We start from the raw sequence: 22,379 nt of genomic DNA on the forward strand, positions 1-22,379 counted from the left end.
TCGGGAATGAATGAATGAATGAAGGGAAGGGATGAATGAAGGCACGGAGCAGTTTGGGCTGTGCTGGCACCAGCTGGTTTGCAGGAAGGTGCAGGGCTCACCCTGGTCCCGGGGCTGGGAGTACCCACACAGCAAAGATTCCAAAACGCCCTCCCCTGCTCCCAGAGGCTGGTGGGGTCTCCTCATTCCCACCGGGATGCTGAGCCCCAGCGCCCATCCCGGGGGCTCAGCACTCCACCAGATGGGATCTGTGGTGGTGGGATACTGGATTAAGCGATGAGAGGGGGATTATGAGGGATTAATCCAGATCAGTGTCCAACCAGGGGCCGGAGCAGGGCTTTGTGTACTTGGTAAATAACCGGTTGCGCCGCCGCGCCCACGGCTGGCCTGGCCAGCGCCGTGCCAGCTGTTTCCCAGGGATTGCAGGGGTCCCTCTCCTTTATCCCCATCATGTGGCACAGCAGAGGAGATGCAGACGGGCAGGAGTGGGGAAGGTGGTGGCTTGGCTGGGCGGTGAAGCTGCCGGGACCTTCCAGGCTCTCTGTCCACCCGCCCCGGGGCGATGCCCGGCTGTGCTCCAGAGTGTCACCCCTGCCCATGGCACAGGATGGAGCGTGAGCTGGGGGGGTCAGGGGGCTGCTGCCGGACCCAGCCCCCCCTGGAGCCGCCCACCACAGCCCAGGAGGCTTCTCCTGGTGAGGAGGGGCTGAGCTCGGGGACAGGCACTGCTGGTGGCATTAGGACAGCGAGGGCTTATCCCTGGTGGTGAGTACAGCTCCGGGTCTGGGTGTCCTGGGGGATTTTTGGGGGGCAGAGAGGCTGCAGAGCTCGGGCTGAGCTGGGCTGGGGAGCTGTGTGCCCTGTGTGTGTCTCAGTGGGGTGTTCAGGGACACCCCCCCTCCCCTTTGCTCCCTCTCTCCTCGTTGCAAATAATGTTTTCCCACTGTTAGAAGCCCCCCCAGCCCCCGCCGTGCTGGGGAGGGTGGGATGTGTGAGGGTCAGGCAGGAACAGCCCTGGAGGGACTGTTGTCTCCTCAGGTCGAGCCCAGTGTGCCCCTCGGAGAGGGAGCAGGAGCTGGTGGAGGATCCACTGGGACAGACCCTGTGCCCCCTCCCCGAGGGTCCCTTGGCAGGGTCACCCTTCCTGCCTGGCTTAGGAACTGAGTGCAAATATTAACGAGCTCCTGTGGCTTGGAGTGTTGTGTGGGAACAGCTGCTCCATCCCGGGCCAGGGGCCTTTCCCCACGCATTTTTTCCATGTTTTTTTTCCGCTCCTGTCTTCTTTGAAGTGGCCTGTGGGAGGTCCAGAGCTGCTCCTCCTGTGCCCTTCCACCCTCTTTCTGCCAGTCTCCTCTGTGCCCCTGGTCCCTCTGCTCCTCTCCTGACCTCTCCCCCTCTCCATCCAGATCCAGCAACTCTGCTTGGTGTCCGATCGCTGCTGGATCCAGAGGGGTGACCCCAATCCTCACCCAGATTCCTCAAAAACTGCTGGCACCTTGATTCCCTCCAACTCTGAGAATTCAGCCCTGGAAGCTGGGGAGGGAAATATTGGAGAGGGGTGTGGAGGAAGGGAGGGAGGGAGGATGAGGACAGGGAGAGGGGAGAGGCGGGGATGAGGAGAGGAGCATCCTTATCCAGCCAGGCAGATATAATGAAGCTGCTTCTGCACTGACAGTAAAAGGGATTGTTGGAGGTTTTAGGAGCTAAAAGAATCACTTAATTGTGGCTTTTTTTAGCTCTGGGGAGATAAAAGACAAAACCCCCCCCCCCCGAGTCTCCCTCCATTCTCCATCCCACCTCTTTTATATAAGGCTCCCACAGTGGGGGGGTCTTCCCACTGCCTGTCTCCTCTGCCTTCTCCAGGGGGGCTGGGGGGGGAGATGGGAGCTCTGGGAGAGGGTTTTCACTGGGACAATCACCACAACAACACCCGTGGGCACTCCCAGGGTGTAAAACGTGATTCCCTCTGCTCTGGAATGCTGGAATGCTGGAGCCTCCCGTGGGGGTTCAGTCCCTGGCAGGCAACCAGCAGGTTTGCTCCCTGACCTTGGTGCCCACTCTGCCCAGGGAGGGACCTCCTGCACCCTTGTCCTGTGGCCTTGGGTGGCTTTTGTTTGGCTTTGGGTGGCTTTTGTTTGGCTTTGGGTGGCTGCACTCCTTCCCTCCCCCTTCCGAGCATTCCCTGCTTCCCACGCTGGTGGGGGCAGCTCCAGGATCCCGGGTTTGGGGGTGGTGGGGGCAGCTGCAGGATCCCGGGTTTGGGGGCGATGCTGCTGCTGCTGCTGCTGCCGTGGCAGGAATCAGTGGCAGGAATCAGTGTGGGATCGTGTTAACCCTCTGTAAGTGCTGGTTCAGCAGGAAATGGGTCATTTCCCAGCGTGGCATCTCTGCAACACGGGGACAACAAGCAGAGGGGGCTGTGTCCCCTCCCCTCCACCCCCTCCCTGCCACCACGGGCGGGTTTCAGATCCCACAGGGAGTGTTTGGGCTCTTCTGAAGCTGCAGGAGCCCCTTGTTGAAGGGGGAGAAGGTCTGGACTTGGGTAAAACTGTCCCTGAAGGTGTAAAAACGGAGGAATGGGGGGGGACAAGACCTTTGTGCCCAGGCTGGGGGTGCAGGGTGGGTTTTGGTCACTGCAGGGATTTATCCTGCACCCACAGAGCCTTCCCCAGCTGGGAGGGGCGTGGGGTGGGACCCTGCATGCCCCAGGTGGGTGCATCTCCCCCTCTTCTGGATGGACAGCGGGGTGACCCTCGGTGGGGTGACAGCAGGGAACATCCATCCCGGCACAGGCAGGTCCTGGCACTGCCCATCCCAGGGTGGCACCCTCCAGGCAGGATCAGGACCCCCCTAAAAGCACCTCCAGCAAAGCAGGAACCCAGGTGTGGAGTCATTTAAACTCCACAGGGACGGATGGAGCCTCCTGAAGGTGCCCTGTCCTGGCACGTTCGGGGTGATCCACAGCCTGGGTGGCTGTGAGCGGGTCCCACCCGCTCAGGGGGGGCTGTGAGGGGGGCTGTGGGGCAGCAGAGCCCCCCCAGGGGTGCCAGGGGCTGCCAAGCTGGTGGCAGGGGCGGGAGGCAGGATGTGTGGGGGCTGAGCTGTCGGTTTAATGCATTATCCCAGAGCAGGAGGAATCATTAGCGAGGCAGAGCAGTGAAACCTCCGGTTCCCTCCGAGGGGGCTCATTAGTGGGCTGCTGGAGGCCAAGGTCGGAGCAGCCACTGCTGTTCCCTCCCTGGGCTCTGGGGGTGCCTGGGTCCTGCTCCCCCAAGCAAAAAATGGCAGAGATTCCCCCCCTGGAGCGCTTGGAATCGTGTCCCCCCACTGCAGGACCTGCCCTTTCCAGCTTACCAGCACCCTGGGGTGCACGAGGGTCCTGTGCCTACAGGGGTGCCCTGAGTGAGGGGCACTGGGGAGGGGGGCTGTGGCTCTACCCCGGTGCCAGCAACAGTTTTGGGGGGCTGCAGCTCCCTGCTCAGGCTGGGGGAGCACATGGTGTGAGCACCAGGCCAGAACGGTCCCTTCCGGGCTAAAAATCCATTAACTCCCATCCTGCCTGTTTTCTGCTTTTTTTTTTTGTTGTTGTTGTTGTTTGACTGATGCCATAATTATCTCCAGCAGATGGGCTTAATTACCTGAGGTCAGCGGTGCCTGCAGGGCAGGGCTCACCTGGAACGGGGGAGTTCTCCCTGTCACCTGCTCCTGCAGGTGTCCCACGGGCTGGAGGGACCCCAGGGCGTTGGGGTGGGGTGTTACAGGGGCTGTAGGGACCCCAGGGCATCAGGATGTGGTGTTATAGAGGCTGTAGGGACCCCAGAGCATCAGGATGTGGTGTTATAGAGGCTGTAGGGACCCCAGGGTGTTGGGATGGGGTGTTATAGAGGCTGTAGGGACTCCAGGGTGTTGGGGTGTGGTGTTATAAGGGCTGTAGGGACCCCAGGGTGTTGGGGTGTGGTGTTATAGAGGCTGTAGGGACCCCAGGACATTGGGATTGGGGGGTATTTAGGGGTGGGGAGTGGAAAGGATGGATGGGTGGATGGATGGATGGGTGGGTACAGGGCAGGGTGAGACCCCTCTGGCACAGAGCACAGGAAGGAGCCAGGAGGGCAAAGCCAGGCTGAGGTGAACCCTGGCAGTGTTGGTCACATCCCAACCACATCCCTGCTCTTCCCTGTTCGGATCCATCCCGCTTTGGGGGCTGGGCAGCAGCACCCAAACCCAGAGCAAACTCCTGGAGACGGGCACCCACCCGCCCTAAAGGGTGTGCGAGGGTGGGGAGCCCAAAAACCAGCTGCTGCACCCCAAAGACCTCCGTGCCACGAGCGTGAGGGAGGGGAGGAGGGTCCATCCATCACCTCCTGCTCCCTGCAGCTCCCTCACCTGCTGGGCACCCTCGGGGTGCTGGTCCTGGCCGGGTCCATCCCCGCATCCTTCCCTTGATGTCAGACTCGAGCAGCTGCGCTGCCAGAGCTCTTTGTGCTGAAACAACAACAGCCAAACCAGGCAGTCAATTTTCCAGCAATTAGCTCCGGCGAGAACATTTCAAGTCCTCCAAAAACCCCGCCTCGCAGGATTAATTAAATCTTCCAATTAATGTCTAATTTAAATGATGATGATGCCTGTTATCATTTCATATTGATTTTTTTTGTTGTTGTTGTTGTTTTGTTGTTTTTTTTTTTTCTTTCTGGTCTTAAAATAGAGCTGTTGTCCCTTCCAGGGCCGCCTTTTCCACACCCCAGGAGCTGTTTGTTCCCTCTGTTTGATTTGCCGACCGTTAAACATGTGTCTGGAAAATCCAAAGCCTGGTATTTTCGGGGGGATACCGACGGGCGCCTGTGCCAAAGGGGGGGGCCCGGCCACGTATTCGGGGGTGTTTGCGCCGAAAAATCCGTGTCTGGAGCGTGAACTTCCCCCGCAGCGAACACGCTGGGAAATTGGGCTCCTGGAGTTATTAAATTTTTCCTGCTGGAAGCCCCAATCCATTACTTTCTCCAGGCTCACACAGCCATAAACCTCGCCGCTGCTTTGCTTCCAGAATAAGCCGGGCATTTATGTTTCCCAGGAGCTGCTTCATTGGTGTAATGGATGTGTAACCTCCTGGAATTGCCAAGGTTATTCCAGAGCTCGCACGCGAGTCCCGGCTCCGGCGGCTCCGGCGGCTCCGGCCGGGTTTGTTCCAGTGGTTGCTGGTGCGGGAGCTCAAAGGCACTGGAGTGGCACTGGGAGATGGGAAACGGGAGTGAGGGATGGCAGGAGTGAGGGGACTGGGAATGGGGGTCCGTGCTGGGAGCAGGAGGTGGAGGAGGCTTCGAGCTGGCCCCGTGTCTGGATCACATCAGGGCCCCAACTCAGTGGGAATCCGGGATGGAGCATCCCTGGATGCGGCTCAGCCTCATCCTCAGGCACACGGTGGGATTTTTGGGGGTGTTCTGTGCAGGGCCAGGAGTTGATGATCTTCGGTGGTCCCTTCCAACTCGGCACATTCCATGATTCTACGATTCCCTCTCCATCCCAGCGCCGCGTTCCGTGGAAAGGCGGGAGCAGCACCCGCCACATCCGGGGCTGGGATACCCATCACCATCCTCCTCTGAGCTCTCCCCTCTCCCTTTCCAGACGAGGAGCTCCCGACACTCCCAGGGCTCCCAGCCTGGCTTGGCCGACCAAGCCAAGCTCTCCTTCGCCTCGGCCGAATCCCTGGAAACGATGTCGGAAGCGGAGCTGCCCCTGGGGTTCAACAGGATGAACCGGTTCCGGCAGAGCTTGCCCCTGTCCCGGTCCACCAGCCAGACCAAGCTGCGATCTCCAGGTACCCTCGGGCTCTGCCAGGGACCTGCCTGGCACCAAACACCCCTGTGTGTGTGCCAGGACAGGGCCCGGTTCCCTCCCCTCACCGCCCTCTGCTCCCTCCGCCTCCAGGGGTCCTTTTCCTGCAGTTCGGGGACGAGACGAGGCGCGTGCACATCACGCACGAGATCAGCAGCATGGACACCCTACACGCCCTCATCGTGCACATGTTCCCCCAGAAGCTCACCATGGGCATGCTGAAGTCCCCCAACACCGCCATCCTCATCAAGGACGAGTCCCGGAACGTCTTCTACGAGCTGGAGGATGTCCGGTGAGGAGGGAGGGAGGGAGGGCTCAGGAATCCACCACAGTGTCGATTTTCCTTTATTTGAGGGCATCACGAGCAGGGAAATCAGCGGGATGAGGTGGGAAATGGGGGTGTGGGTGCAGTGCTGGGAGTTTCAGGGGCGGCTGTCGGGGATGCTCAGGCTCTGCTTCTCCCTCCAGCGACATCCAGGACAGAAGCATCATTAAAATCTACCGGAAAGAGCCACTCTACGCCTCGTTCCCAGCCTCCCACATCACCAACGGTGACCTGAGGGTAAGGGGGGGACACAGGGAGAGCCTGGGAGGTGGGTGCACCCAGTGCAGTGGGGCCAGGGAAGAGAGAAAGCAACAGAGGCTGATAATTCCACGTGTTTGTGGCAGGAGGGATGACTGGGATTCGTCTCGCCTGGGTCCAAGAGTTTTTTAAGTGTTGCTTTAAGAGGGTGGATGTTTGGGGTGATAGACACAGTATTTAGGGAATTCATCAGGATAAATCCTCCCGCAGCCGGAGGGGAAGGAGGGAGCTGTTGGTGCTCAGGAGGGAGCTGCTGGTGCTCGGAGGGGTGGAGGGTCCCAGCGGGGCGGAGCAGGGGAGGGGACACGGCGCTGACCCCCCGCCCCTCCCCGCAGAGGGAGATGGTGTACACGTCCAGGGAATCGTCTCCCACCCGCCGGCTCAACAACATGTCCCCGGCGTCCCACCTGGCCTCGGGGTCGCCCCCGCCCGTGCTGCAGTCCTCGTCCCCGTCCCGCTCCCGCATGTCCTACAGCGGGGGCCGCCCGCCCTCCTACGCCGGCAGCCCCGTGCACCACGGCGAGCGCCTGGCCAGCCTCCCGCCCGCCCCCGGCGTGTCCCCCAGCCCCAGCGCCATCCTGGAGCGCCGCGACGTGAAGCCCGACGAGGACCTGGCCGGGAAGAACGTGGTGCTGGTGAAGAACGAGGGGCTCTACGCCGACCCCTACGGGATGGTGCACGAGGGCCGGCTCAGCATCACCTCCACGCAGTCCCTGGCGGGCATGGGGGACCCCTTTGGCTACTCGGGGGGGCTGTACAAGCGGGGCTCCGTGCGCTCCCTCAGCACCTACTCGGCGGCGGCGCTGCAGTCGGAGCTGGAGGACGGGCTGTACAAGCCCAACGCGCCCATCTACGGCGACACGTACGGCCCCGGGCTGGGCTTCCGCGTGCCCCCCTCGTCCCCGCAGAAGATGGTGGACGTGCAGCCGGGGCAGAGCCCCCACAGCCCCTACTCGGGGCCCCCCAGCCGCTCCTCGCCCGTCCGCCAGTCCTTCCGCAAGGATTCCTGCTCCTCGGTGTTCATGGACAGCCCCGTGGGCAAGACGCGCAACCCCAGCTCCTCCGGCCCCCCCGAGCTCTTCCCCGGCCCCGGTGAGCGCCCGCTCTCAGGGTTTGGCTCCCCCGGACCCGCCAAGGACACGGAGACGAGGTGAGATGGGGCGTGGGAGGAGCCCCCCGGGGGTGTGAGCTTTGCTGCTCCGGTGGTTTTCCATTGGGGCGGCTGGGGAGGGAGAGGAGGAGCCGAGGGAAGCTTTGGATCATCCCGCTGTGGCAGGTGCCGGGATGGGGAATGAGGCACCGAGTGAGGGTGGAGGGGAGCGGCTGAGGGTGCTGGAGGCTGGAGAGAGAGGGAATGGAGGGGGTGGATGTCTCTCCTGGGGCTGCAAGGAACAGCTGGATGTGAGTGAGGCCGGGACGAACCTCAGGGTGCCCTCGGTTCCGGATCCAGCTCCTCACCCCCTCACCCATCCGTCCCCTCTCCCTTTCCCCGTGCAGGGAGCGGATGGAGGCCATGGAGAAGCAGATTGCCAGCCTGACAGGGCTGGTGCAGAGCGCTCTGCTCCGCGGCTCCGAGGCTGAGACCCCCAGGTGAGGAACGGGAAGGCACCTGTGGGTCCCTGGGGTGGGGAGAGACCTCCAGCTGAGCTGTTTGCTGCCAATCCTGGGGGTCCTGCCCCCCTCCCAGGGGACACCAGCCCCTGCCGTGCCCCTGCCTCCATCCAGTGAGGATGGAGGTGCCTCCACACTCACTCCCCTTCTCTCTCTCTCATTGCAGCGAGAAGACAGAAGCCACCAACGGTGGGACCCCCCCGTCGGCGTGTAAGTGGCTGGAGATGAGCCCCTCGCCCTGCAGCACCCCCTCCTCTGCCCACGGGTGTCCCAGGGAGGGAGCAGGAGTGGGGGTCTGCACCCCTCCATGTCCTGGCAGCCAGCAGGACCCCCCCATCCCACTCTGGGGTGGCCTCTTAGGGCAAGCAAGGGGGGGGTAGTTTTGGAGACCACCAGGACTGAAGGACTGGGTGGTGAAATAAGAGAAACGGGGGCTGAAACCTGTGCTGGGGTGGGACATCACCCTTCAACGCTCTCTGCTTGTCCCCCCCCGTCCCCCCACAGCCACCAGCCGCAGCGGGGGCACCCCGGTGCCCGCGCCACCGCCGCCCTCGGCCAGCAGCACCCCGGCGGGGCAGCCCACGGCCATCACCCGCCTGCACATGCAGCTGCACCTCCACGACCTGCAGCAGAACGCCAGCGACCTGCGCAACCAGCTGCAGCAGCTCAGGAAGCTGCAGGTGGGGACCCTCAGGGGGTCGGTCCCCAGCCTGGCCCCAGGCTCGGCCTGGGGTGTGACAGGAAAATCCCTCTTTTTCCCCCTCCTGCCGCACGGGGAGCTGCTCCCCCCGGGGTTCTCTGGTGTTGTGGCACAGCGGTGACACCCCTGTGCCCTCCTCCTGTGCTCATGGCGACCTGGGGAAGGTGGATTTGGGGAAGGTGGATTTGGGGAAGGTGGCTTTGGGGAAGGTGGATTTGGGGAAGGTGGCTTTTAGGGAAGGTGGATTTGGGGAAGGTGGCTTTTGGGGAAGGTGGATTTGGGGAAGGTGGCTTTTGGGGAAGGTGGCTTTTGGGGAATATGGCTTTTGGGGAAGGTGGTTTTTGGGGAAGGTGGCTTTTGGGGAAGGTGGTTTTTGGGGAAGGTGGTTTTTGGGGAAGGTGGCTTTTGGGGAAGGTGGCTTTTGGGGAATGTGGCTTTTGGGAAGGTGGCTTTTGGGGAAGGTGGCTTTTGGGGAATGTGGCTTTGGGGAAGGTGGCTTTTGGAGAAGGTGGCTTTGGGGAAGGTGGCTTTTGGGGAAGGTGGCTTTGGGGAAGGTGGCTTTGGGGACGGTGGCTTTTGGGAAGGTGGCTTTTAGGGAATATGGCTTTTGAGGAATATGGCTTTTGGGGAAGGTGGCTTTTGGGGAAGGTGGCTTTTGGGAAGGTGGCTTTGCGTGGGGCCGGGGTGAGGGTGGCACAGTTGGTCAGGGCACAGTGCTGGTGGGTTTGATCCCCACGTGGGCCATGAACCAGACTCCATCCTCACGGATCCCTTCCCGCTCGGAACATCCCGCGGCGTGGGAGAGCGAGGGGGTCCCTCCCCACGCCCCGCTGGCCACTTGTGGGGACCCGTCACCCACCGGGGAGGGTCTTGCCCGTCCTGAATCCACTTTCCATCCCCGCAGCTGCAGAACCAGGAGACGGTGAAGACGCTGCTGCGGCGGACGGAGACGGAGATCAGCGTGCGGGTGACGGACACCGTGCGCAAGCACGAGGACCCTCTGCAGCGCCAGCGCAGCCTCGTGGAGGAGGAGCGGCTCCGCTACCTCAACGAGGAGGAGCTCATCACCCAGCAGCTCAAGTGAGCCTGGGCAGGGGGTCCTTGCACCCCCCTCGAGGGGCCGGATCCTCCCTGGCTGCAGGTCGGCGGCTCTGCCCGCTGCCGGGACGTGTCCCTGCCTGAGGAGGGGTCCCCAAACCCAGTGGTCCTCTCCCTTCTGCCCCCCCCCGGGGTTCTCCGGCGTCGTGGCACAACGGTGACACCCCCACCCTCCTTCTGTGCTCGCAGTGACCTGGAGAAGTCTGTGGAGAAGATCCAGAAGGATCTGGCCCACAATCACCGGCTGATCCCTGTGCAGGAGCTGGAGGAGAAGGCGGTGGTGCTCAAGCAGCTGGGGGAGACGCTCACAGACCTGAAGGGTGAGGATGGGCCGGGGGGCAAGCGGAGCCTTCCCGTGTTTCCCTGCTCCATCCCTGCGTGTGGGATGCTCCAGGATGTCCGTTGCCTCTGGGTTTGAGTGTTTGCACCCACCAGCAGGTCCCTCTGCATTCCTGGAGTGGGTATCCTGGTGCCCGTCAGCACTGGGTGTGTCCTGGTGCCTGTGGATGTAGAGGGGCCTTCATGGGCTAAAATTGGTGCCTGTGGGTGGATGGAGACGGGATGAGGGGCCTGGGGAGAGCCCAGGCTTCCCAGGATCCACCCCTCCCACTCCAACCTGGCAGGGTGCCCTTTGCCTGGGTATGATGGACATGGTGCTGTTGGTGGGTGTGGGGTGGGCACTGGGAGGGTCTCCCCGGCACAAAGGGGCCGTGGTGACCCCCGATGTCCCCCCCCCCAGCCCAGTTCCCCAGCCTGCAGAGCAAGATGCGGGTGGTGCTGCGGGTGGAGGTGGAAGCTGTGAAGTTCCTCAAGGAGGAGCCGAACCGGCTCGATGGGCTCCTCAAACGCTGCAAGACAGTGACAGACACCCTCGCCCAGATCCGCAGGTGAGCTCCAAAACCCAGCCCCTTGGACACCTCGGCTGTCCCTGTGTCCCCACGTGTGTCGGTGTCCTCTGCATTAATCCCAAATCCCAAAGTCAGGGCAGGAGGAGCATCCAAGGGATGTTGGTAAACAGCTCATTTTTCTGCTAAGGAACTCAAAACCACCCTCAGCCCTCTCCAGGTCTGTGGGAACTCCTCTTTTCCTTATTGCTTCGAAAAAAGGAGGGATTGCATCTCAGGAAGGAAAGGCAGCCCTTGGTGTGATCAGAAATCCCTTTGCTGAGGAGCAGGGAATTGCTCTGCTGGAGAAAAAAAACCCAACAATCATCTCCCAGATGTAATGTTCATGGCAGGCTGGGCCATGGAGCCCACCTGCCTCTTCCCATTAGGAGACCTCTTGGGATGGCTCAGGGCTCGGCCGGCGCCGGGATTGCCTTGGGCTCATCACTAGCCTGGTTTTCCACGGAAATTAGCCTGTAGGATCATGCAGTGTCTGAACTGCCTGGCTGTCATCCTCACCCCTGATAACTCCTGGATCCAAAGGGCAGTTTCAGCCAGATCTGATGGAGAGGAAGGGTTTGGAGAGATCCGATTTCCTCCCAGGTTCATGAAAACGGGCAGCCAGGTGGAGGGGCTCGTTCGTGTGCTCCCCCAAAACGGGCTGCAGCATCAGCCCCAGCCCCTTCCCAGCCATCAGAGCAGGAGAGCAGGTTTTTTGCGGCATGGGGAGGGTGCAGTGGCCCCCCCAGTGCCGTGCAGCCCCCCCAACACCATCACTCTGCCCCTGGCAGGCAAGTGGACGAGGGCGTGTGGACCTCCCCCAGCAACCTCAGCCAGTCCCCCAAGAAGGTGGCCCCCGAGACGGACTTCAGCAAAGGGCTGGATTTGGAGATGCCCACCAGCCCCCCCGTGAGCCTGGGCATGCCCAGCTTCGGGCACAGCCCCCCCCAGACCCAGAGCCACCCCTCCAAGAGCAATAACCCCGCCCGAGCCCCGGAGATGGTGCCCGCCAAGACACAGACGGGGCCGGAGACCCCCAGCAAGAAGAGCGCGGACAAAGCTGTGTCCGTGGAGGTGAGAGCCTGGGGGGGGGTCCTCAGCTCGGGGGGGCTCTTCTAGAGGGTCTATGTGTGTCTTCCAGCTGAAACTGGGAACAGGAGCTCCTTCTCCTCGCTGGGGTGGCTGGTGGGTGGGAGAGCCCTGGGTGATGCAGCGCTGGGAGCACCCCCATTGCACGTGGGGGGGGTTGTGCAGCTCGGGATGGGGGGCAACAGTGGCACCCCAGCTCCTCCTGGGCTCGGCAGCGGGTTGGGGGGGTGGCAGCAGGGCTGGGGGGTCACATCCTGCCTGCGAGGGCAGGAGGAGCTGCGGCGTGGACAGGACTGGAGCGGGCTCTGCCTGCCGTCCTCAGGCGGCCGAGCGGGACTGGGAGGAGAAACGGGCAGCGCTGACCCAGTACAGTGCCAAGGACATCAACCGGCTCCTGGAGGAGACGCAGGCCGAGCTCATGAAGGCCATCCCCGACCTGGAATTCGCTGCCAAGCACAAACAAGCCCCGGGCAGCGGCAGCGCCGCCTCCACCCCCGAGCACAAACCCTCCAAGCCGCAGCACGCGCCGAAATCGGGGGGCAAAGGGGACCCCAACGGCCGCCGGGGCTCAGGTACGGCCTGGGGTCACCTCTGCCCGCGGGGCCGGGCGGGTGTGGTGCCGCAGGGGCACCGCCTGGGCTGGTCCGTGCTGCCCCAAGGGGAGGTTTGTGCCCGGGGGGGGGGGTGTTGTATGAGAGGGGCAGGGAAAGGTCTCGTGCCCTCACAGCACCGTTTGTGCCCAGACGAGCTGACGGTGCCGCGGTACCGGACCGAGAAACCCTCCAAATCCCCCCCACCTCCCCCTCCACGCCGGAGCTTCCCCTCGTCCCACGGGCTGACCACCACCCGCAGCGGGGAGGTCATCGTCACCAGCAAGAAGGAGCCCGGGTTTATGAAGGTAGGGAGCACGGGCTGGGGGGTGGCTGCTGGGCAGGACCGGCCCCGGCTGCCGGTGCCCCCCGCCCCTCACCACCCTGCTCCCCGCTGGCAGAAGGCCGAGTCGGAGGAGCTGGAGACGCAGAAGCCGCAGGTGAAGCTGAGGAGGACGGTGTCCGAGGTGGTCAGGCCGGCCTCCACCCCCCCCATCATCGCCTCGGCCATCAAGGACGACGACGACGAGGATCGGATCATCGCCGAGCTGGAGGTGGGCGTGGGAGGGGCTGCGGGACCCCCGGCTCGCCCGCCCTGCCCTGCCCTGTCTGCTCACACGGGGGGGCTGTGCCCAGCTCAGGGGACACCTCGGGGTGGGGTGTGATGTCCCACACGTGGGTGCCGCAGCGGGATTCCCTCTCCTCGCCCAGGAACGTGGTGCCACAGGGACGGAGCAGTGGCTGAACCCCTCGCTGGGTCCGGGTGCTGCACGCCGGGGTCACCCTCTTTCTTCAGCACTTCCACCCCAGCTCGGGCTTTAAGCCGAGCTCGTTTGGTTTTTAACTCTCCACGGCTGCAGCTGGAGGTTCGTGGGGTTTTGTGCAGGGGGCACTGCAGAGGTACCCCCTGAGATGCCACCCTCAGGCTCTGCACCCCCTGGCTGGCTGTGCCCCATGTCCTGCCCCTGTTTACTGCTGTGGAGCTACCCGAGTGGGCCAGGGATGGCTTTTCCTTGGTGGGTTTCCCCCAGGAGGCAGGAGAACTGGTGATGGTGCAGGCAGGGGGACAGTGGTGGTGCAGGCAGGGGGACAGTGGTGGTGCAGGCAGCGGACAGGTGATGGTACAGGCAGGGGATGGATGATGGTGCAGGGGATGGGTGATGGTACAGGCAGGGGACGGGTGATGATGCAGGTGGGACTGGTGATGGTACAGGGGACAGGTGGTGGTACAGGCAGGGGGATTAATGACACCGCAGGCAGAGGGACTGGACCAGTGATGCTACAGGCAGGGGGACTGATGATGCTGCAGGCAGGACTGGTGCTGCTGCAGGCAGGGGGATGGTGCAGGCAGGGGGATGGTGATGCTGCAGGCAGGACTGGTGCTGCTGCAGGCCTGGGGAGCAGTGACACTGCCAGCAGCAGAGGGGACGAGGCTGCCTCTGCATCTGATAACAGCCAAAGCTTCTTTCGCTCGCTGCCAAGCCCCAGTCGTGGTGTGACCATCCCTGCAGGCAGGGGCTGCGTCCTCCTTACCCCAAGCCTCCCTCCTCCAACCCCCGTGTTTGACTCCCCAGGTGTTTCAGAGAAGCTCTGCCTCCCCTTTCCTCCCCAAGCTCCATCACGAGCCACTCGTGGCCGTCTGCCCTGGGCTGGCAGAGCTGTGGCCCAACGGAGCCTCCGTTGCAGCCCAAGGATGGAAGGTAACGGGGCTGCACCTTCACCACCTCCTCTCCTGCCTCTCTTTAACTCACTTCTGCTTCTTCCTCTGGTTTAACAAACTAATGGCTTCTCTCCACCCCCTCGCTCACCGTCTCTGCGTGGCCGGCACTGACACGGCTCAGGACCCAGCACTGACCCACCCGGCGGCCTCGTGGCTCCTGTGAGGGCCAGGTCGGGGTGGGAGGAAGGAAGGGGCCACCCCAGCACCCCTGCGGGCACGGCACAGGGAGGGCTGGCTGCTCTCACCCTGCACTGGGTGCCCAGGGGGTGTCACTGGTGGGCGATGCATGGGAGACTCCCCTGGCTGTGCATGATGAGGGCGGAAGGTGAAGGGCTGGGCTCTGCCTGGGCCTGGCCCTGGCTCCCTCCCAACCTTCCTGCCCTCTGTCCTGGGCTCCAGGGTGGGGAGAGCAGGAGGAAAGTGCCTGGAGAGTGGATGGGATGGAGTAGGGGGTGCCCAGAGCGGGGGAACAAGGGGGTAAAGAGCAGGACAGAGGGTCCTGCTGATGCCAGAAGGCACCGAGTGAGGGGAGCTCTGCCTCACCTGCTGCTGGGGGGTCTGGGCACCTTGCAGGGGTCCTGCTGGGTCCCTCCCCTCTCCTGGGACACCAGGGCTGAGTTGTCTGTCTGTCCCTGCGTGCAAGGACCCCTCTTCAGAGGTCAGGTGTGTCCAGCTCCAGACCCAGAGCTCTGTGCCCATCCCAGCACAGGGGTTTCCCTCCCTCTCTGCCCCAGGCTTGGGGGGAGCTGCAGGGGCACCTCTTCTGCCAGGGCACCTCTCCAGCTCACCTGCCCTCTGCTCCGTGGAGGGCACAGCTGGCTCTGGCTCCTCGGGCACTGCACAGCTCGTTGGATCTCCCTGGGGATGGGAACAGGGAGGTGGGGGAGGAAGAGCAGCGTTTTCCAGCTGACTTCTTGCTACTCAGGGTTTTAAAGGCCGGTTGCCCCTCGGCGGCTCGTTTGTGGTGGCTCATCCCCTGCTGAAGCTCTACCAGGAGCTGGGCTCTGCTCTTGGCACCACCGCTGTGCCAGTTTACACCAGCGTGGAGAAATCCAAGCTGGAGGGTGGCGGTCGGATTTCCAAAGGCGTTCGGGAGGTGCCAGCGACACCGTCGCGTTTTTACCGGTTAAACCCCGGGCGATTCATTGCCGAAATCTCCCAGGCCCAGCTTGCCTTGAGCACGATAAAACCAGTCCCAGTCTGTGCTGGGGGTGCTGGTGGGGCACCAGGGCTGGGCAGGAGGGTCGATGAGCATCCCCTCCCTGCCCGAACACCTCCCTGCAGCGATGCCCGGAGGCACCGGCACCGCAGGACCCCGGTGGTGTGTGGGGACACTCAGTGGCCCCCCAGCAGCTCCTGCTCCCCCCTCTGGCTCCTAATCTGTCTGAATTCTCTACCTAGGAGCCGCTGGCCCTGGCAGTCCCGGGGAGCCGGGCTTTCTCCCTCCCACAGATTGTGCTCACCGAGTGGGTGTCGGAGCCGCCATCCCCCGAAGCCGAGCCGGAGGTGTGGGTGGAAACGGGCAGCGGAGGAGCAGGAGGGGAGTTTGCACCCAAGGGGGCAAGGAAAGGCCCTGTGGCTCCTGGTGGCCCCGAAAAGTCTCTGTTGGCACATGGGCACCCCCCAGCTGCAGCCCCGCAGCCCCCCAGCAGCTCGTCTCGGGGTCGTGCTCGTGCAGCGGGAGAGATTTGGGGGTTCTCTTTCCCAAGGGATAAAACGAGCCACCCCACGGGGGGGCAAGGAGGGGACACGGCTCTGAACGCTGCCAGCAGGAGAGGAGGCAGCAGCAAGACTTGTCACCAAGGTCCCGTGGCTGCACAGCCTCCTCAGCCCCGGGGGGGTGCCGGAGTTGGAGGGGCCGCACTTCCCTCCACCGGTGGCATCATCCCCCAAATTCCCAGTGATGGAGATCCCCAAGGAGGAGCCAGGCAGAGTGTGCAGGAGGCACCACTCCCTCCTGGAGATTCTGCTGGGGCTTCCAAACCAGCCCCAGCCTGCCCAGTGCCAAATCCAGGAGCTTTCCCGGGCAGGGATCCGACCCCGCAGGGAAAGGGACCGTCCCAGGCTGAGCATCCCCCGGAGCAGGTCACGGTGTGCCCAAGGCCAGGCTGTGGCACAGCGACTCCAGGATGGGATGGAGGGGCTCCAGCTGCCGGGGGGGACACCGGAATGGGGAGGAAGGTGCCGGAGGGGCTCTGCCAAGGGCCGGTGTCCCCTCGCCGCCCCGCGACTCCGGGCAGCAAGGAGATTTATGAAGACACGTACCAGAGACTGGATAGCCTGGAAGAGACGATCCGAGAGCTGGAAATGACCATCAGTGAGATCAGCAGCCACCCCTCGGTGGAGTCGGTGTTCCCTAAAGACCTGCTGGGACCAGCGGGACCCAAGGAGGCCGGCAAGGAGACCAGGAAGGGTCTGGGGGACCTCAGCCAGAGGAGCTGTGATGATGGGACTGTGCTGGACCTCAGCCAGGCCAAAGATGATGCTCCCAGGAGCCCATCCCCAAGCAAGACCAAGCCACCGCTGCTCCCCAAGCCGCAGCTGCCCCCCGGCATCCCGCAGGTTTATTTTCTATTATCCCTCTTGCCGTGCTCTGCCCTGGACTCACTCTTGATGTCTCTTCCTCCACCTCTACCTGCTCCCTCTCTGTGACTCTACCTCCAGGCAGAGCCGAGGTGGAAAACCGACCTCCTTTCCTCCCTGTCACTTGGAGGGGTTTGGGAATTGCGGGCAAGCAGGAATGAGCTGAGGGAGGAGTCGGCAGCAGGAAGGGAGATGGTGCCAGGCAGTGCTGCCTGGTCCCATCCTCAGTTAGACCCTGCATAGGGTGGTGTCCTCTGCCCTGGCAGGTTTTGGGGCTGAGCACGGGGCTGGTGATGAGCACGGGGTCCGTGACGAGCGTCCTGTTTGATCCATGATTAGCATCCCACGGGGTCCATGACGAGCATCCCATGGGGTGCAGCGAGGGCCAGGTGCTGTGGGTGACGAAGCGTCGTCCTTCGTTTCCCCGTTTTGCATAAACACTTCCCTAATGAACTGCAGTTGGAGCCTGGCAGATGTTTCTCCTAATTAAATCACAGCTCGGGCTCCCTGAAGCCATCCAAATTGCTTTCTGCTGGAATCCAGCTGAATAGCTGGGAAAAGGAAGGGGGGGGGAATGCCCCGAGCTGCTCTGACATCAACCTGCTCCTTTATTAACAGTCAGCACTGGGGGAATAAATCTCCTTTCCCGTTTGGAGCCGTTGGTTCCCAGCAGTGCCGGGGTGCTCTCGCTGGGTGAATGGGCTGGCAAGTGGGTGTAGCTGCATTTTTTCCTGTTATTGGCTCCCGCTGCACCTCTGGAGCCTGGGAAAATAGGAGCGGAGCTGCGGGCTGGATTTATGGCTGTGGCTGTGACACGTGTGGGTGCACACAGAGCAAAGCTCAGGGTTAGGCTGGAGAGACTGCACTGAGCCCGTCCTAAAGCAGGGCAGGTGTTGTGTCACCTTCCAAGGATGCTCTGTTGGTTGGGAAGGTTCCCAGTGCCTGCTGTGTCGGGAGTGGTGTGGTGCAGGCACACGTGGGATTGTTGGGGTGTGCTGTGCAGGGCCAGGAGCTGGACCTCAGTGATCCTCGTCGGTCCCTCCCAGCTCAGGATATTCCACGACTCTGTGGGGTGCAGGAATCCCTGTGACCCCTCCACGGGACCACTGAGGATCACAGAGGGGCAGACAAGGCAGAGAGCTGTGCCTGCATGGAGTCACCAGCCTGGCCTCACCCCGGTGACCCGCTGGCTCTCCCCGTTGGCACGGGGCAGGCAGGAGGTGATGGCAGGGAGAGGATCTGGGGTGCCCCGGGCACGGGGGGACACATGAGGCACCGCTTTGGGGGGTGTGTGTGTGCAGGTACCACATCCCTCACCGCTGCTCTTGCATTACTTTGGGTGCCCACCCGTGCCCAGCCAGTCAATGAACACCTCTGTATCCCCACTGCCGCCGTTCCCACCTGGAATCTGCTTCTGCCTGCCGTCGCCTCTTTCCCCCTCTCTTGGCCGTGCACCCCTGCCCCGGCGGGGTGTTCTCCTCCTGCCCTCCGTCTCCCGGTGTTTGCCGTGTCTGTCCCTCTTTGGTGGCTTCCTGGTAAGTCCTGGGTGGTTTGGGAGCTCTCCCGCCGGAGCTCCCTTGGCACGAGGAGCCGGTGGCCTCGTCCTCACCCGGCTTTGCCACCCCGGGCACCCCGGGCAGGGACATCCCGGCGGTGCCGCCGAGGGGGGGCTCGGCACAGCTCCGGGCATCCCGTGCCAAGCTGCCAACGGTGCCTGTGGGGCGCTTCACCTGCGGGTTTTAACCCTTTCCCCCCGGTCCTGTGTCCCGGCAGAGCGGCGGCGTGTCCATCCCGGCCATGAAGGTGGTGAATCCGGCGTCGCGGCTGAAGCAGAGCCAGCAGGGCAGCCCCGACAAGAGCAAGCACATAAAGCAGCGGATGGAGTACATGCGCATCCAGGGCCAGCAGCAGGTAGTCCATCCCTACTGCCCACGGCCCTGGCATCGCCTCGGGCATGGCCTGAGTCGGGGTGAGGGGCACGGGAGACCCTGAGGGTGGTGTTTTTGGAGAACGGGCTCTCTCGGAGCCTCCTTCGCCTTGGTGGGGCTGGGGGGCACAGGGGCGTGGATGTTGGGGTGCAGGAGGGGCTCTTGCCGTGGTCTGTGCCCACCTGTGGGGGTCAGGGACATGATTTCCTGCTGGCAGTGACAAACTCGCCCCCAGTGTGGTGTGAGGACGAAGCCGGAGTCGTTTGTCCCCCAGCCCTGTCTGTCCCCACTGGAAGGGCTGAGCCCCAGCGTCGGTCCCCTCGCCCTGGGGGACCCCAAGAGCCCCTTGGCCACGGTGATGAGCGTGGCAGAGCCGTGTGCTTGGCACAGGGGCTCCAGGGGGATTCACTTACCACGGCTGGGGCTGCCCAGCCCGTCCTGGGGGTTCTGGGGAGCCGGGACCCTCCGTGCACCACAGAAGCAGCTTATCCTGGGAGGGGGGTCACAGGCAGGGTGATGGTATTTGGGGTGCCTGGCAGCGTGGGGAGAGGGTGAGTGGGCCACAGCAGCTGGAAGAGAAGCATTTTGGGATGGGATGGAGCGTCCCCCCCACCCAACACCCAGCTCCCACCCCTCTCCCATCCCCGGGGGCAGCTCCTGCTCTGTCCTTGCTGACACCCCAGGGCTGGCCGTGGATTCCCAGCTTGCTCAGGCCACGGGCAAAGGGACCACGGCCAGTTCAGTGCCCTCCCTCCCTCCTCACCTCTTCTCCCCTAATCCCAACAACCCCTTCCCCCTCAGTGGGCAGCACGAGTGGGCTCACCCCCTCCTCTCCCCCCACTCCCTGCTCTGTGTCTTGATCCCCTTCCAGGGGCCTGGCATCAAAAAAAAAACCCCGTCCAATAAACCCGATTCTGCTCGTTCTGTTGGATCCATAAACCCTGTTGGATAACCCAAAGGTTTTTCACCAGCTACTTGGAGCAGGACTGGGGGGGATTTCGTGCAGTTTGGGCAAATGTTGCATGAGCAAAACGGGCATCTTGCACTCCCTTTGGCTGTGGCAAGAGGGCTCAGTGCCACCCTTGGCTGTTCCATCACCTGGGTCCTTCACAGTGGCAAGACACTCCATCCTCAAGGTCGGGGTCTCCCTGCCGGTCCCCCCTGGGATATGGGGGTACCCGTGGGGTTCCACATCCTGCAGAATCAGGGAGAGGCAGAGGGTTCCCTCTGCCCCCTGTCCCAGGGCTGGGCCGTGGAGAAACACCGGCCAAAGGGGCTGTGCTGGGAGTTCCAAGGGGCTGGGGAGCATCTCCTGGCCCCGGACACCTCAGGGAGGCCACCAAGTCCCCTTCCCTGGAGGCCACACCCCGGACAGTCCTGGCTGTTCGGTGTCACCCTGTCGGTCACCTGGCCCCTGGCACCTCCCCGTGCCCTCGCTGGGGTGGCCAGAGCACGAGTTTTCCGTGGCACTTTTGTCCTCACTGCCCTCTCCTCGGGCAGGAATTTTCCACGTCCCTCCCCCTGTCCAGCAGCCCAGGGCTGGAAGCTCCCTCTCCCCATTCCGTGAGGGTTTATGAGCATCATTCCCTCCCGGAGCCCTGGACCAGCTCTTGGATGAGCCGGGTTGGGGTCCTGGCTGTGCCAGTGGTGCCCCCCAGTGCGATGTCCCGGCGGGACAGGGTGGGCACCGTCACCCCGGGTGCTGTGCCCGGTCTAACACTGCCCTTCTTGTCCCCCCCTGCCTTTCCCCCCTCTCCCCTCCGCCTGTGTGTGTGTTTGTGTGTGTGTGTGTGTGTGTGTGCCTGTCTGTCCTCGTGGCTGTCTGTCCGTCTGTCTCTGCTCTCGGGGTCGTCCCCTTCCCGTCCAGTAACACGTGGGACCAGCTCATCTCGTGCTGTTTGTGGTGGCCCTTTTCCAGCTGCTTGACCTCAGGCCTGACTCAATGCTGCTTCTGAACAGACTCCCTTTGGTTCTTGGTCGTTTTGGGTTTTTTCTGTCCTGTTCTTTTTTCTTCTTCTTCTTCTTCTTCTTCTTGTTTCCTTTCTTTGTCTTTTTTTTTTTGTTGTGGTTTTTTTTTTTTTTATTGAGGCTGTTTTTTTGACTTTCCTCCCCTTTCTCCTCCTCCTCCTCCTCCTGCTCCTTGAATCTTACTTTTCTTTCTAGGCCACTAGACCATCTAAAGAGGCCAGTGAGACTTCCCCCACGGTCTCAGAAAAACCCGCATCTGGCAGAACATCCATCCCCGTATTGACTTCCTTTGGGGCAAGGAACTCCTCCATCTCATTCTGAGCATCCTTGCCAGCTCCAACCCAACCGCTCCCGGGGGGCCGGGCCTCTCTCTTCCTTGGGCTCCTCTTCCTCCCTGGGACTTTGTCTTCTTGAGGCACCTGGAGGGATCGCCACCTGTCCCTCTCTTTCTGTTTTATCAATGTCTTGCTCCACTGTGGCCGACCTCGTGTCTCGCCTCCGCTCCGCCACGGCCCGACTTGTGTCTCGCCTCCGCTCACCACGGCCCGACTCCCGTCTCCCATCTCGCTCCGCAATGGCCAACCAGCCACTTTCTGTTTCTCTCTCTCTCCCTCTCTCTCTTTTTCTTTGCTTTCTCCCTTTTCCTTTCCTTTGGATCGCTGTTGGTTTGGGTTTTTTCTCCCGCCCTCCCGCCTCGCCCCTCCCGCCCCGCCGTTTGTTTTGGTTTTTTTCCTGTTTGTTCGAAGAGCTCTCGGAGCTTCACTCCACCGGTCCCACCAGCTTCGAGCCAAGAGGAGCTCCGACCTTCACCCCCCGGCCCCGCGCGCCAGGGGGGGAAACGGCGCCTGCCGAAGACGCCCCCGGCACCCCCCGAGCCGAGCGGGAGCCCCCCGAGCGTCCCGGGAGCCCCCCGGCAGGAGGAGAGGACCCCCGGCGCCCCGGCCGGGCCTCGGCGGTGGGTGGTCGGTGACGCCGCGGCCGCGCCACGTCCTTCGCCGGCCGAGGGCTCGGTGACCTCCCGGGGGGGTGTCACCGCTGCCACCACCCCCCGGGGGCCGGGGGGGAGGCAGGAGGGGCCGGGGGGTGCCCGGCCGTGCCGGAGGGGCCGGAGGGTGAGGGTGTGAAACGGGGAGGGGGCGACCGCGGCTGCCCGAGCCCCCCCGCCCCAGGGCGGAACGAAGCACTTTAAGCGGGCACCGGGGTGGGGGGACAGGGGGACGGGGGGGGTCCCACCGCACGGGGACACCCTGCCCGACCTCTGCCACCTTCCCCAGGGGATAAGGAGGTGGGACAAGTCCCCGGAGCCCCCTGCTCCGGGTGGGGAGCCCACCCTGGGGGAGCAGCCCCGGCCCCGCCCGGCCTGGGGGACCTGAGGGGTCCCCGGGGTGCGTGGCCAGGTGATGCCTGTCCGTGGCCACACCCACCACAGCTGAGCCAGGTGTGCCCAGGAGTGCCCAGCTGTGCTCCAGGTGTGCCCAGGTGTGCACCAGGAGTGCCCAGGTGTGCACCAGGTGTGTTCAGCTGTGCCCAGCTGTGCTCCAGGTGTTCCCAGGAGTGCCTAGCTGTGCTCCAGGTGTGCCCAGGTGTGCACCAGGAGTGCCCAGGTGTGCCCAGCTGTGCACAGATATGCTCCAGGTGTGCTCCAGGTGTGCACCAGGAGTGCCCAGGTGTGCCCAGCTATGCTCCAGGTGTGCTCCAGGTGTGCACTAGGAGTGCCCACATGTGCCCAGCTGTGCCCAGCTGTGCTCCAGGTGTGCACCAGGTGTGCCCAACTGTGCTCTAGGTGTGCCCAGCTGTGC

At 63.2% G+C, this 22,379-nt stretch overlaps 1 protein-coding gene across 12 annotated transcripts in view; it reads left to right on the plus strand.

Moving 5' to 3' along the window:
• SRCIN1 (SRC kinase signaling inhibitor 1) overlaps positions 1–22,379 on the plus strand; it is a 76,067-nt gene that overhangs the window by 53,450 nt on the left and 238 nt on the right. For 5 of the 12 annotated variants that reach the window (XR_004360930.1, XR_004360931.1, XR_004360925.1 and 2 more), the window contains 17 exons: positions 5,617–5,809; positions 5,920–6,118; positions 6,295–6,388; positions 6,745–7,559; positions 7,907–7,999; positions 8,187–8,230; positions 8,525–8,700; positions 9,625–9,800; positions 10,008–10,138; positions 10,558–10,705; positions 11,494–11,776; positions 12,114–12,363; positions 12,535–12,689; positions 12,783–12,935; positions 13,956–14,081; positions 18,458–18,595; positions 21,327–22,059. Coding sequence is in view for 4 of the 12 variants with exons in the window: in XM_032711274.1 (XP_032567165.1) it covers positions 5,617–5,809; positions 5,920–6,118; positions 6,295–6,388; positions 6,745–7,559; positions 7,907–7,999; positions 8,187–8,230; positions 8,525–8,700; positions 9,625–9,800; positions 10,008–10,138; positions 10,558–10,705; positions 11,494–11,776; positions 12,114–12,363; positions 12,535–12,689; positions 12,783–12,935; positions 13,956–14,081; positions 18,458–18,595; positions 21,327–21,704 (3,552 nt within the window). In the remaining 8 variants the exon portion in view is untranslated. Of the gene's footprint in view, positions 1–5,616; positions 5,810–5,919; positions 6,119–6,294; positions 6,389–6,744; positions 7,560–7,906; positions 8,000–8,186; positions 8,231–8,524; positions 8,701–9,624; positions 9,801–10,007; positions 10,139–10,557; positions 10,706–11,493; positions 11,777–12,113; positions 12,364–12,534; positions 12,690–12,782; positions 12,936–13,955; positions 14,082–18,457; positions 18,596–20,479; positions 21,266–21,326; positions 22,134–22,342; positions 22,359–22,379 lie in introns of those variants that run through there. The other 7 variants (XR_004360927.1, XR_004360926.1, XM_032711274.1 and 4 more) reach the window with 7 other exon arrangements.

The sequence above is a fragment of the Chiroxiphia lanceolata genome, chromosome 26 (genome assembly GCF_009829145.1).
Source record: "Chiroxiphia lanceolata isolate bChiLan1 chromosome 26, bChiLan1.pri, whole genome shotgun sequence".
NCBI classification, from domain to species: Eukaryota; Metazoa; Chordata; class Aves; order Passeriformes; family Pipridae; genus Chiroxiphia; species Chiroxiphia lanceolata.